Source organism: Triticum dicoccoides, chromosome 3A (assembly GCF_002162155.2).
Source record: "Triticum dicoccoides isolate Atlit2015 ecotype Zavitan chromosome 3A, WEW_v2.0, whole genome shotgun sequence".
Taxonomy (NCBI): domain Eukaryota; kingdom Viridiplantae; phylum Streptophyta; class Magnoliopsida; order Poales; family Poaceae; genus Triticum; species Triticum dicoccoides.
In genome coordinates this window covers 66,344,054-66,358,246 of record NC_041384.1, presented here as the reverse complement: position 1 = coordinate 66,358,246, position 14,193 = coordinate 66,344,054, and the positions used below count along the sequence as shown (strand labels likewise).

At 47.1% G+C, this 14,193-nt stretch overlaps 2 protein-coding genes across 7 annotated transcripts; both read right to left on the bottom strand.

Moving 5' to 3' along the window:
- Window positions 1-529: 529 nt before the first annotated feature.
- Window positions 530-4,572, bottom strand: LOC119267193 (pentatricopeptide repeat-containing protein At5g16860-like). The gene is made up of 2 exons (XM_037548546.1): window positions 3,991-4,572; window positions 530-3,427 (listed from the first exon to the last, which is right to left on the bottom strand). Exon 2 carries the CDS (start codon window positions 3,384-3,386, stop codon window positions 723-725), a length of 2,664 nt encoding a protein of 887 aa, XP_037404443.1. The 5' UTR covers window positions 3,387-3,427; window positions 3,991-4,572; the 3' UTR covers window positions 530-722.
- A 1,140-nt stretch (window positions 4,573-5,712) lies between these two features.
- On the bottom strand, window positions 5,713-13,205 carry LOC119267192 (proline-rich receptor-like protein kinase PERK9). 6 transcript variants are annotated; one of them, XM_037548539.1, is made up of 16 exons: window positions 12,840-13,205; window positions 11,998-12,108; window positions 11,834-11,926; window positions 11,089-11,763; window positions 10,897-10,962; window positions 10,727-10,825; window positions 10,518-10,637; window positions 10,233-10,436; window positions 10,071-10,154; window positions 9,892-9,966; window positions 9,705-9,809; window positions 9,220-9,591; window positions 8,742-9,008; window positions 7,194-7,592; window positions 6,858-7,101; window positions 5,713-6,785 (listed from the first exon to the last, which is right to left on the bottom strand). In XM_037548539.1, the coding sequence occupies exons 1-16, from the start codon at window positions 12,895-12,897 to the stop codon at window positions 6,149-6,151; spliced, it is 3,609 nt and encodes a 1,202-aa protein (XP_037404436.1). In that variant the 5' UTR covers window positions 12,898-13,205; the 3' UTR covers window positions 5,713-6,148. The 6 variants fall into 6 exon arrangements, with proteins under 6 accessions (XP_037404436.1, XP_037404438.1, XP_037404440.1 ...); XM_037548541.1 differs by having other exon boundaries at window positions 11,107-11,763; XM_037548543.1 differs by having other exon boundaries at window positions 10,727-10,822; window positions 11,107-11,763.
- Window positions 13,206-14,193: the final 988 nt, after the last annotated feature.

Below are 14,193 nucleotides of genomic sequence, written 5' to 3'. Positions count from 1 at the left end.
AAAATACAATGTAGTGTGAGATGGATTTTGCTATAGTACTTGTGTCGCAACCTGAGATTTTGTATTATTAGCACAATAAAATTGTAACATTCTTTTTTCCAACAGTTATCTAATGAGAATCATGAGAACTCCAGCAGAACACTGTAACACCTCCTATGATGAGCAAAATCCATCTGGAACAGAAACTTAGGAACAATGGAATGGTACACAGTAACTTATTTTCATGATTTTGATAGGCACGGCAGTCAAGCATTCCACCAATGATGATTAATTTGCCTTTTAATGACCAAATATAAACCTCTAAAATGTACTCCCTCCGTTCCTAAATATAAGTCAAATGCATCTATATACATCCGTATGTAGTCCATAGTGGAATGTCTACAAAGACTTATATTTAGGAATGGAGGGAGTATCAGATAATTTAAATAACTTGGTCTGACAAAAACAACGTTTGAAGTACTGACAGACAAAAACACATTTCTCAAGAAATATGTATATTTCCATAATATTTTTAATGAAATCAGCATAATAAATGAAGACTCCAGGTGATACCTCTTAAGAGAACTGTGAAATATTTGTAAAGAAAATTGCAATGGAGGGGAGAAACTATTCAGCTCTTCATTGGCTAATCAGTAGCAAAGAATGGTAAGTACATTAGTACATTCTGTGTACAAAAACCAATTGGAATGCACTTTCAGTTCATGCTTCAGCCTCAGAAGCCATCACCAATAGTCACCACAAGAGCACACACCATTCTTAAAATGATGAAAGCGACTGGAGTCCCGCACAATGATCTCATGGTCAACAATCTTTGAGATGTAGGTGAAAGCACTGTGGCAATCACCGCAAACGCGTAGGTTCTTTGTGATCCTTATTGGACAACCAGGGGAAGTTGTGAGGAGGCCATATGCGAGAGCAAGCTTCTCGCTGTGCTCAGCAAGCAGGTTATTTTTCTCCTCATCATCGACATCGTGGAGTGCAAAATTTGTCTCAGGGACATAACCCATAGATTTGATGCGATCAATCAGTCTCTCCAGAAGGGCATAAATCTGAGGGGATAGAGAATGCGATCGATCTCCAACAAAGAAAGACGCAGTTCCTTTCTTACCCTGGACCCAACTACAACCGGGCCTCTTCTTAATCCCGGAGTTCTTCATCAGGTTTCTGATTCTGGCTACATCCTTCCAACGCCTTGCATTAGCATATATGTTGGAGATGAGCGTGTAAGATCCATCATTCTCTGCATTCATCTCAACTAGCTTGTTAAGAGCATATTCAGCAAGTTCTACATTTGAATGTACTCTACACGCACTAAGCAATGCAACCCAGACTACTGCAGTAGGCTCCATTGGCATGTCTTTGACCATATTCCATGCCCTATCTATCTGCCCGGAGCGGGCCAGCAAGTCAATGACACAAGCATAATGCTCTGCACAGGCAGCCACACCGTAATCTCTGCTCATGCTGTCAAAGTAATCCAGGCCTCGATCAATCATTCTAGAATGGCTGCAAGCATATAGAACAACCAGGAATGATATATCATCAGGAACAAAGCCTGCCATTTGCATCTTGTCAAATATTTCCAGGGCCTCATTGCCACGACCATGCATCCCATATCCTGCCATCATTGATGTCCATGAAATATCATTCCTTTGTGACATGCCATCAAATACATACCTAGCTGTATCGACATCACCACACTTTGAGTACATGTCAATAAGACAGTTTGCCACAAAGTATGTAGATGCTTCATATTGATGTTGACGAACCACATAAGCATGGATTTGCTTACCCACACGCAGGGCTGACAGATGTGCACAGGCCATCAGAATGCAGGAAACCGTAAATGCATTCGGGGCAACTGCGTGTGGTTTCGAGAGCATCTGTGAGAAAAGCTCGAGGGCATCATTAGAGTCCCCATATTGTGCATACCCACCTATCATCACAGTCCAAGTCACCACATTACGTTCCTTTCGGGGTATAGAGTCAAATATAGAACGTGCAGCTTTGAAGATTCTGCACTTTGAGTACATATCTATTAAAGCATTGTGCACCATGAGATCCTCCTCATCGCCAGTACCACCAAAGTGGTTATCCAAAGATAGAAGACGATTCTTCAGAGAGTAGGCATGAGTTTCCATACCCTGAGAATATGCTCCCAAGGAAGCACAAGCAGACAGCACAGAGATGATTGTGATAGAATTTGGCTCTGAACCAGAAAAGAGCATTTGTCGGAAAACATTGAGTGCCTCTTGGCCACATCCTCTCTGAGCATACCCGGCAATTACAGCAGTCCAGGTCACTACATCTGCTGAGATGTTTTCCTTGCGCATATTCTTAAAAATCTCAAAGGCTGCCTCAAAGTTCCCACTTTGGGAGTAGCCAGTCACGATTGCATTCCAAGAAACAACATCTTTGATTTCCATCATATTGAAAACCTTTACCGCATTCTTCATTGAACCACATTTTGCATAAGTATCAACCAGAGCATTGCCTACAAAAACATCTGGAAATGTACCATTCCGAATGGTATTTCCATGAATTTCTCTAGTTCGAGGTAGTGCCTTTAGAGAAGCACATGCAGGAAGAATGTTCACAATGCTAATGATGTCAGACCTATCATTTGTAGCCTTCTCGTGGACAATCATTGCCATTTTCGAGAACATATCCAACGCGGTCCATGGACTATTGTGTTTAACATGGGCTGCAACAATTGAATTCCATGATATGACATCATCAATTCCCCTCTGAGCTATTTCCTCGAACACCTGGCTGGCTTCCTTCAGTGAACCACAGCGGGCATACATTGCCACCAATGCATTGCATACAAAGACGTTTGACTCAAAGCCATTGCAGCATATAAGTCCATGTAATGTGATACCACAACGGTACGAGGGTAGCTCTCCACAGGCCTTTAGTATATGCGGCAGAGTAAAATGGTCCGGTCTGGTTCCAGCACGCAGCATCCGGCAAGATACTGCCATGGCATGGTCAAGGTGGCCCTCTTTGATGTGTTCTCGGATGAGTAGGTTCCACCAGACAGCTGGAGACGGCACAACATGCTCCAATGCTGTGAGAGCCTCATCTTTGGAACCACACGCAAGATAAGCAGCTACGACACCAGTACCCAAAGATCTTGGTGATAAATACGGCTGAGATGGCAAAGGTGGAAACGACACTTCCAACAACGATGCTGGATAAGAAAGAAGACCCGAAGAAATGAGCTTCTGGTGAACTTGATGGACTGCATTCACCGACCTGCATTCCTTTAACAGGGTGGCGAACTGAACAGGAGAAATATCTCGACCAAAGCCTGCTGCATTTGCAACTGAGATGAACCACCGTACAGCAATTGGTGTTGTGACTCTTGGCAAGTTGAAAAGCATAATATTGTGCAGACTAATCCCTCAAAGCAGTCATCGCATCACTGTACAATGAAAGAGAACAAAATGAGAAGGTGTCATACACATAGTATTTCAATCAATACAAATTGATGTAAGGAGCAGAAAAGAAGAGTAGGCAAAGATCAAGAAAATAAGTGCACATGCACTCGAGCCTTACTGTGGCAGAGCTACACTAAAATGCCAGCAGGCGCAAAGTCCGGATCATAACCTGTCTTTGCGTGCGTAAAACTAGCTCACAGGCAATCTAGTTGTCCTTTCGTTCGGAAGCTTGTTAATTTAGACTGTCCTGGGTTTAGCATTCATACTGTCCAATGTATCTGAGCTCAGTTTGAAATGAAATTCGGCGCACTGTGCACCACCCCCTTGTTAAAAAAAAGAAGCTACTCCACACTGCATTTCTCTTGTTCACATTGCTTACAAAATACTACTCCTACATGCTTGAGCTGAACATACTACGAATTTAGTGCTTAATTCTATTATACACTGGAATTAAATTCAAGACTGGCACGCATCCATCTCAGACATGACACATGGGACTGACGGACATCACAAGTGGGCAGGGAGAGGCGAGGAGACAGGAAATTACCAGCAGGGAGCGAGGGAATCGCTGAATCACACGCACGCACGCCGCCGCTTCCAGCGCTTGCTGATCGATTGGTTTTTGCTCCGGTTGCTAACAAAGTTCTGTTCTTCAGAGGCAGCGAGTGGTTTGAGGTTCCGGCGGCAGCCGCACCGCCCCCGCCTCGTCCCTTGGCTTGGCGGTGGCGGCGACGACTGGGAGAGGGAACGGCCGCGCGAAGCTCTGCTGGTCGGTCGCCGGTCGAGGTTCGAGCGCTGGTTGGAGCTGGCGCCCGGGCCGGAGTGCCAGCGGCGCGTGAGGGTGCGGCCGTGCGGCGCCGTGCTAGGGTGGAGGGTGAGCAGAAAGAACGAAGCTGCGGGGAGCGCGCTGGAGCGAGCGGGGCCTAAGGGAATCCAGCACTCGTTTGCGTTGCTGCCTTGGGCCTTGGTTGGGCCGGGCTCTAGATGAGCGGGGTGGACGGAAGCAGACGCGTTGTGGGCTGAGCCCAGCTCCGGCTCGGGCGGAGGTCGGACTCACCTCCGCCGTCGCCGTCGCCGGCTCGATTCGGCCGGTCGCCGCCGTCTCCGGCTCCTTTTGGTCCTCCCGCAGGCTCCAACACTTGATCCATCGCTGGCCCGCAGTTCCCCTCGGCCTCTCCACGCTGAAACCCCAAATCCAACAAACCTTACACACACATACACATCGCCATCGCAGAGCGTTAACCGCGACCTCAACGAGAGAGCAGAACAAACTACTAGTATCAGGTAAGCAGTGAGCTCATGCATCTTGGATTCCTGACAGCTGCAAAGAAAATCTGTGGGATCCTTTTTAAAACGTACTCCATGTGTGATTAACAACGACTCCTGACAGCGAGTGTCATCAGATTCGGACCCTAGCTGTAGCTAATGGCTGGGCATTTCAGTGCCGGTCTCTTTCTGGCTTTGTCACCCCCCGTTTGCCCTCGCCTCATCTCTTCCCAGGGAGCTTCTACCTGCAGCCAGTCGCCACCTAGAACAGCCTTCTTTTTAGACCATACACCTAGAACTGCATCATTATCATTCTTATATAATTTTCTGATTATCTTCTCTCTTTTTTGAACACTTCTGATTATCTTTTCATGTCCCTTTCACGGCAAGATCCAGGTTTTGATTCCCCAGGTCTTTAGCTCTGCTACTTCTAACCGTCTGTGCTAGTATCACTCTGTTTAATCAAGGACTAAATAAACATTATGATTCAGTAATCACAATGTGATGACAGCAGTTTCACACCACGCAGAAAAGGGGAAATGGAGAACAAAAAAAAAACTGTGATGGGAAATGAACAAAAGGTGTTAGGAAACTTGCAACATCGAGCTGAAACTTTTGATCCCCAACTAGAAAATGAGGTTAAACTTTTCAGGAAAAAGAAGGTGCCCTATTCAAAAGAATAAAAATGAAGTGAGAGCTGAAGCTTTTGATCCCCAACTAGAAAATGAAGTGAAATTTTTCAGGAAAAGAAGGTGCCCTTAGAGCTAACTCATGCATTCTGAAGGGTGTGTCCTGGAATGTTGCAGAATTTTTTAGATGCACAGATCCAAGATTCCTAATCAAAATACATCAGCTCTTAACAAGTTCCACAGCAAAAATTACCATATAGAGTATATCCAATCTGACTAGAGGAGAGAAAGAAGACCTGACAGAGTTAGACTGCATAGTTTCTTCAGAAAAGAATTTCACTGGTAAAACAAGTTGTGAATTGTGAAGAAGCAAATAATCACAACACTGACAAGCTATCATCTTCATTGCAGCAAATGCTAGTGTACGTGCATGGAGCTGAAATTCACATGGCAAAATGTAGTCCGAAACTCCAAATCTATACATTAACAATTCCTACCAAACAGCTAACCAAACAAAAGGGAAAACAAACTAACTCAAACTGACATGCCGAAAAAAGAGAAACATTACAAATCGGAAGGCAGGCGTATCTGTGTATGGCCACATAGCAGTACGGCAGAACCCGTTAAATCAAACCAAATGTAGAGCCAAATCTGAGCAGATCTTGTACAGGTACTCTGATAATCCTGAACTATATATATAGCCTTTTATCTCCACATGCATAATGTACACAAACTAGGTCTTCAAACTCTTTATGTCCAGTCATCTGAATATCCATGTCGAGACTGGAAGCTGGACAGAAGAAGAAAAACTCACCTATTGCTACACTGTGAGTGTGTCTCAAAATCTGGCGAGGCGCCATGCTCGCTCATACTACCTCTCGACAAGTTTCGCATCCTCTGCCAGAACTTCTTGTTCTTGCCTGTCATCAGGGGGCCAGAGCTGGACTGCATGCGGAAAGAACCTGAATCGTCAGCTGGAGTGAAGACAGGCGTTGAACCAAACATCTCAGATAATAGCACCCTCTCCGCTTCCATGCCAGTTACATCGTAAGCCGCTGTCGTACGAGCCGCCAATTCCTGGCTGAAACTTCCCGAACCAAGACCCTCATCACCCTCGCTGCAGACAAGCTTCAAGGCCTGCACAACTTCGCTCATGCTCGGTCGGTGTGCAACCTCAGGCTGTACACACATGGATGCGATGGCAGCTGCTTTTGCCACGTTGTCCAGTGGCACATTAGGGCCAAGAAGTGGATCAACAGCTTGACGCAAGCCCACCACATTTGTCAGATATGGGCGAGCCCATGCGACTAGGCTTTCTTGGCCTGCAGGCTGAGACATGTCCACAGGCTTCCTACCTGTGAGAAGTTCAAGTAATACGACTCCATAGCTGTATACATCACTCTTGACAAGAAGATGGCCCGTCATGGCGTACTCCGGTGCAACATAACTGAGAAGAAAGACAGAATATCATACCATGTTTAAAACTATACCAAGACGTTGAGGAGGAGATAGTCCTTACCCGAATGTTCCCATGACGCGGGTGGAGATGTGCTGGTTCCCCTCCCCCCTCGCAGTCCTGGCCAGTCCAAAGTCTGAAACTTTTGGTGTGAAATCATGCTCTAGCAGTATGTTGCTTGACTTGAAATCACGATGAATCACACAAGGGCTTGAGTCTTCATGTAGATATGCTAGTGCCCGCCCTGCCCCCAGGGCTATCTTCATACGTGCATTCCAATCAAGTGGAGCTATCTCGCGGTCGGCTCCTACAATGTGCCAACACATTAAGTAATTAGTTTCAATCAACTGTTGACACTTCTATATGCTGGCAGAGTAAAATCTGCAATAACATACTTACCATGCAAATGGGACTCAACGCTGCCATTTGGAATAAGTTCATATACCAGACACCGTGCATTCTCCTCCACGCATATGCCTAACAACTTGACCAAATTTCGGTGATGCAAGCGTCCCAGCATCTCAACCTCTGCCAAGAACTCTCGTTCACCTTGGCCATCAAATCTTTTCAGAACCTTTACTGCAACTGTGGTTCCATCTTCAAGTGTCCCTTGGTACACACATCCGAAGCCACCTTCCCCAAGTATCGACGAATCGTCAAAGCCATTTGTAGCCTTTTCTATCTCAGCAAATTTGAATGTCTTTGCCTGCCCTGCGTATGCTGCCATACTTGACCCCAGTGAACTTGATGGACCTGATTGAGTACTACGGCGACCAGCTAAAAGTGTGTTACATGTCCCTGCAATCATGAGGTGTTTCAGGATGGAAACTTGTTGCTGGTAAAAATGGACATATATTACTTTAACAACAAAATGATACAGGACGTTCAGAAGTGAAAACGCCTCATCTGAAATGCTACCATAAACGCTGTGGGTTAGCATTTGAAATGTGGACTATCTTTTACTAAAAGTTGGCTGTGTGCATCACAATGATGCAGAGGCTGGGTTTATCCCCTTTTCGACCTTTTGAGAAAAATAATAAAATTGATTTTTCCATTCTGACCTATTATTATCTGAAAAATATGCTTGGCATATACAGATTTGATATTTGTCACTCGCCTGAGTAATTGTTATTTCTGGGTCAACCAAGTTGCACATCATCAAGTCTACGATAGCACAAAAACGTTTGTGCAACTTTGTGTCTAGAAATGTTTGAGCGACCAGCTGCACATCTCTAAACCTATTTTCTAACATTTTCAGCTACTGAATTAACCGTTAGATTAAGAATCAACTTTCAAAATCATCCACATGGAAGTAACACTTTCTCAGTGAGCTGAGAGACAGATGCTCCGTTATAAATTTAGCAATGATCCCATAAGTAAACACTTGAGAATAGCGCTCGAATTTAGAGGCAGTGGCTAATTTAATCCTCACAACATTAATAATTTCCAGTTCAATAAGATAGACATTTCATGAAGGATGGTGCCAAGGTCGGGGATAATGAGTCTTCCATTTTCTATAAAGACAGATCCAGTGCTAGAAGCTCCCACATCAGGTGAGGTCTGAAAGGATTATACGAGGATAACATCGTGGCTTTACATGCCTATTTTATAGGTACAAATTAGTGTATACGACCAGGACAAAATATTGAAAATATAACTATGGGGTGCAGTTTTTCCGTATGGGATGTTCGAAAGCATGTGCTGCATCGGAGGCCAAGGCTGTATCTCATGTGGCACAATAAAATATGCCAACTATACGGTATTCCCTCCCAAAGGGCATTACTGGAGATATTTGCCTATAGGACACGCTGAATTCAATAGCCAGTTGGAACTGGAGACACTTGGCTGAAAATGTGCAGCTATTGTTCTGCTGTCAATCGAACAGCTAAGGCAAGTAACATCACAATATAATATGATTATAGATATTAGAAGGACATGTACACATACCGGAAGACCTGGAAATTTTTGGAATTGCACTATGTGGATATCCTTGAGCCATGTCATCTGAATCCCTGAATCTGAGTATCAGCAACCATGCAGCCACAGTGCAAATAATCAATGCTATAACAGTGGATAGAACAGCAATAGCAATTACGCTCCCATTCACTTTTCTTTTGGGTCTTCCTACATCAACCCCCAGGGGCTTCATTGCCCTTGCATTTCTGCTGTTGCCGAATGCACCAGCTGGTGCTGAAGGCGGAGAAGGAGGAAGCCCTGAACAAAATACAAATCTTTGGTGAAACTCTTAGTGCAGAAGTTCAAAATGCTTAACAATGAGATATGATGAGCATGACGCACTGAATCCACTGATGTTTATGAGATCAATCAAATGACTACAGTATACTGAAAATAGCTGGTAGCATTGACCAACTACAAATAACCAAATAAGAAAGTCCAAGAACACAAGCAAAGAATGCACGCATACCTGGATAGACAACATAGAGAATCTCATAGTCCCCGAAAACTGACGGTTTGAGAGAAATCTTTTTGCTCCACAAGCTTTGAAATGTCGACAAGGCAGTAGCTTTATCAAAATTCACATGCATTGGTACCAGATGCACAAGAACTACTGTCTTGTCAGGTTGATCGCCAGCCACATTTGCACCCATAACACGAACCTGCCGCCGTGCCATGTTTACCCCAGATCCCACTTCGTCAGCAAAATCCGAAACTAACGGAAAGAATGAATAAAGGTCCACACTTAAACGGATTCCAACTTTAATTGGTAGAACACAAGCACATGGAGCTCCCGCGGGTGGATCCGTTAGAGGCTCTGGGCACACTAACAATTTGCAATCTGCATTTTAACGCTTCACTAGGTAAGAATCATCAGTATTACCCAATATGCACAGATTCAGCATGTAAAGTTTGAAAGGACAAAGATATTAGAATACATAAAGAAAAATGTACCTAAATTAGGTGGTGGTGGGGGCAATGCCCAAATAGGATGAGTTGATGGTGCTCTGGGATCTGTTTCAGGAGGAATTGGTGGAAGAGTAGGAGAAACACGAGGTCCTGAAAATGATTGAAGTTTCAAATATCTGTACTGAAATCAGGAGACGAATACCAAACAAGGCAAAGTAAGAAGGCTAAGTACCTTTGCTGCCATTAGAGGGGCCCTTTGGTGACACTGGTGGAGGAGATGGAGGATGCACATGGAGGTTTGGATGGCCTGGACAGGAAAAACAATGAAAGTCTTAGTACTATGAAATGAAACCAATGTTTTTTTGTTAGAAAATGAAACCAATGTTTTATAGAAGGAATAACTACCATTACCTTGAATCATCGGTGGAGGTGCATGATGATTTTGCCTTTTAGCCCCAACCTGCTGTGGAGGTTGAGCTCGCGAGACATCGGGACCTATAACACTGAACTTTTGAGAATCTTAACACTCACAATAGATAATAGCTAGGTTTTTCAAGAGGCATTATGCTGAACCTTGAGCATGGGGTGGTGGGTAAGATGGGGAAAATGATGGGCGTTCTCCTTTCGTTGGTGTCGGAGGATGAGATCTGCCAGTGGGTGCTGGCTTAGGAGCTACCCCTAACGATGGGGGTTGAGCATGTGGAACCGTTGATGCATTCCTCGGGAGTGTAGGCATATTTGTGTTGTGGGGCAGAGGACTTGCTGCAGGCGCAAACCCTGAAATCAGGAATTTCAGTAGTCAAGATACATTGTCTTTCACAAACAAGCTGCCAATTTTATTTAATTTTTTGAGATTACCTCTAGTTGGTGATTTGTGAACCGGTGCAGTACTAGGTTCCTTTGGTGGAGATGCACGTTGAATGTCATGGTTCTTACCACTTGCAGGAGGGGAAGTATTTGCTGGGGGTGCCGTGTTTCCTACAATAAACATGAAGTTCAATATCTAAGAACAAATGAATGTAAGAACATTGGCAAAGAAATACCAGCAGATTTTTTTTAATACTCACTATTGTTATGCTCAGCATTTGGAGCTTGTGCTTGTTGTTGAGGTGCATGTGCGATAATAGGTGGTGAAATTGGAGGTTTCACATGTTGCGGAGGAACTACTAAGAAGAAAGGTAAACGGTAAAACATATGCAACCTGTCAAATTTGATCCATCCTATGGAAGTGATTTACCTGAAGCGGAAGGAGGAACTGCCGGGAAAATGCCTTCAGGTGGTGGATACGGAGGGACATCATTACCTAGAGAGGGAGAATGCAGGAGTGAATAATGAGGGAAGGAACATATTTGCACGATTTTTATGAACTTTTGGCACATCAAGAATTCGGGAACCTAAGCTTATAAATCGTTGCCAGCAGAATATATACCTGATCCAATTGGTGTACCTGGTTGATTGTTCACAGAAGGCGGAGGCGCTAGTGGCACATTAGGCTTCACAGCCACAGATGGAGCAGGAGCTTGAACTGAAGATAGTGAAGGAGGAGGCACTAGTGGCACATTAGGCTTCACAGCCACAGATGGAGTTGGAGCCTGAACTGAAGGTAGTGAAGCAGGAGGCACTAGTGGCACATTAGGCTTCACAGCCACAGATGGAGTAGGAGCCTGAGTTGAAGGTAGTGAAGGAGGAGGTGCCAGTGGCACATTAGGCTTCACAGCCACAGATGGAGTCGGAGCCTGAACTGAAGGTAGCGAAGCAGGCGGTGGTAGTGGCAGATTAGGCTTCACAGCCACAGATGGAGTAGGAGCCTGAACTGAAGGTAGCAATGCAGGTGACCCAGGAAGTATTGGTGTGGGGTTTCCAGCTGCAGCTTGCGGCGGAGGAGCTGCTGCCGGGGGCACCTCCTCAGTGACAGCAGGAGGAGGAGCAGGCTCAACCGGAGGAGGCACAGACACAACCGGAGGAGGCGCAGACTCAGCTGGAGGAGACGTGGACACTACTGGAGGCAACGCAGACTCAACCGGAGGAGGTGCAGACTCAGCTGGAGGAGACGTGGACACTACTGGAGGCGACGCAGACTCAATCGGAGGAGGCGCGTTGTAACCTACATAAGATTCAGTTAGTGATGCACATATCAGGATTGGAAATGCCATATCTGACTGAATGTGAGCTACCTTTAGGGGGGACTACCGGAGCCGGTGCGGCCTGCGGCTCAGCCGGAACTGCCCCCTTCTGGAGGGGAGGACTTGCTGATGAAGTAGGGGGTGCTGCAAAGGATCAATGTAAGGAAGGGCCTGCACATGAATGTCCCTGATGATCTTTGAAAATTCAGAGCTACCTGCTGGAAGAGTCACTGGACCGAGGGCGGAGGAAGGTCCAGGAGGACTGGAAGCTTGTCCTTGATCGACAGGCGAACTACCAACCCCGGGAGCAGGCGCCAGATCAGTACCTAGAGTGGAGTGAAGAACACAGGTTCAAGGAGCAGGTAAAGTATGCAGTGTACACTACTAACTGTGTAATGACTAAGCTATGAGTTTAGTATCGGACAATCTACAGGTTGCTATCTGAGGCAAATCTTGAGTGTCTTTTCAGCACAAAAGTTGCAAAGCAAGAGCAATTATTGAAAGCTTGCAACATGAAAATGGCACATAGTGATGCATCATCCGACGCATGCGGCCAAAAATTATTAATTGTTGTTGCGATATCACGGCCAAAAAACACAGGTAGATGAGGCAGCAAGCACATGCGACGCAATTAAAGTGGCTCGCAGTTGCGGTGACAGCCAAAGACAGGGGAACGCGAAATGCCAAGACGCCGACATTGCGCCGCCCCTCTTGATGAAAATTCAGAAGCAAGGAGCACATGCGCTTCAGAAAGCTCTCCTGTGGTTTGCTCAAATCCTGAATAAAAAACTGTGAACCGCGGTTTCCTGGCAGCAGATCAGCTGGCCAGCCTGCGCATTTGGAAGAAAAATTGTTGAATCCGCAGGTTTCCGCCTCAAATTGCTCAACCGAGGGGGGAAAGGGGTGGAAATATCATGGAGAAACAAGCAAGCATTCGCATTGCCCAGCAGCTAGACATGAGCTGATCCCCAATTTCCCACCCAAACAAACCACGCCATGGAACCTGGGGTAAGAGGAGAAGAAAGCCGAAGCTTGCGCAATGCTGAACTTTGCTCACCTGTGGATCCAAGAAGGGAAGCGAGAAGCAGCGCCACCGCGCAAGCAAGACGCCGCATCTCGCCGTCGCCTGAAGCCACGCGCGCGCACAAGCTCCTAGCCAGAGCTGCCGCAGAAGCAAGGGGATCACAGCCACCTCGGTTCAGCAGTCGCGGAGCCGCACCCGCAAGAAGCCCCTAGAGCGGCTGAAAAGGAGGGAGCCTGACCGCCATTCGGGTAGCACGCCATGAGCAACCGCGGGCCCTTGTGGGGAGGGAGGGAGCCAGGGAGGGTGTAGGGAAGAGCAGCGCGAGGGAGGGGGAGGAGGAGGGGAAGGTGGCCACTGCCCAGGAGGAGGAGGCGGCCAAGGCAGGCACCAAACACCACCAGTACCAGTACAGTACAGTACCAGTACTTGTACAAGTAGCAGCAGGGACAGGTAAATGTAAATCACGCACCCTAAAAAGAGAGCCCACCCTAGCAGCAGAATTTATTATCTAAAGGCGAAAGCGGCGGTGATCCAGGCAGCACGAAACCGATGCGGATGCCGGTGCCAGGCCCGGGTCGAGGAAAACCAACGACGGACGGCCGGGTGAAGAAAACATTCGTTGCTTCCTGCCCGTGACCTCGCCCACGCACCACCTCCACCGTTGCACGCACGAGGCCGAAAGAATCTCGTGATCTTTGGCCTCTGGTTTAGTTTAACCATGGACGTTAGTACCACGAACTGGCAGTAGTGGTACCGCCGCGAGACGCAAATGCAAATGCAGATCTTTGGCGATGCAATTAATCCAGCTAGCCCGTAGTCCGTAGTCCGTCCGTCCCTCTCGCTGTGGGGCTTTGGTAATCCCTCGTCCTCCCGCCAGCCTGGTCTGGTCCGGGAAAATTACCGGCTCCGGCCGCCCCGGCTTGTCGCTTTACCACTGTGTGCAATGTAGCAGTGGCCGGGGCTTTGCGTTTGGATGGGAGCGGCACGAGCCCCTGAAATTGAGCGCCGGGTTCTCCTCTCCTGCCCGTGCGCGCGCGCGCGCGGGCGGTGCCACGGACACGGACGCGGACACTGTGCCGGTCGATCACGGGGCCATGTCGGCCGAGCGCGGCCGCCGTGAACGAGCGGGCGGGCATCGGATGCTGCGTGACCTGGGCAGAGCACACGCGGTCTGGTGCATGCGACGGGAGGCTATGTACTGTATGTTTGATGGGGTAATCCTGATCCTGACACGGGGATTTGTCGCTGTTTGCTCTGCCGCGACGTGCGTCGGTACGCTAGCCGGCCCGTTCGTTTTCGGGAATCGAGGCGCTGTGGAGTCGCCGTCGCCGACGGAGACCGCCAAACCGGCGGCGATCTCGCGTGTCAGCCGAGATAGCTGGCCATC

Bases quoted from the DNA above. Each gene is read 5' to 3' on its own strand.
- LOC119267193 (XM_037548546.1), bottom strand. From the start codon at position 3,386: ATGCTTTTCAACTTGCCAAGAGTCACAACACCAATTGCTGTACGGTGG.
- LOC119267192 (XM_037548539.1), bottom strand. From the start codon at position 12,897: ATGCGGCGTCTTGCTTGCGCGGTGGCGCTGCTTCTCGCTTCCCTTCTT. The intron at 12,109-12,839 runs GTGAGCAAAGTT...ACTCCACTCTAG, and splicing joins TTCCCTTCTTGGATCCACAG to GTACTGATCTGGCGCCTGCT. The intron at 10,963-11,088 runs GTATATATTCTG...CTCCCTCTCTAG, and splicing joins AGGTACACCAATTGGATCAG to GTAATGATGTCCCTCCGTAT.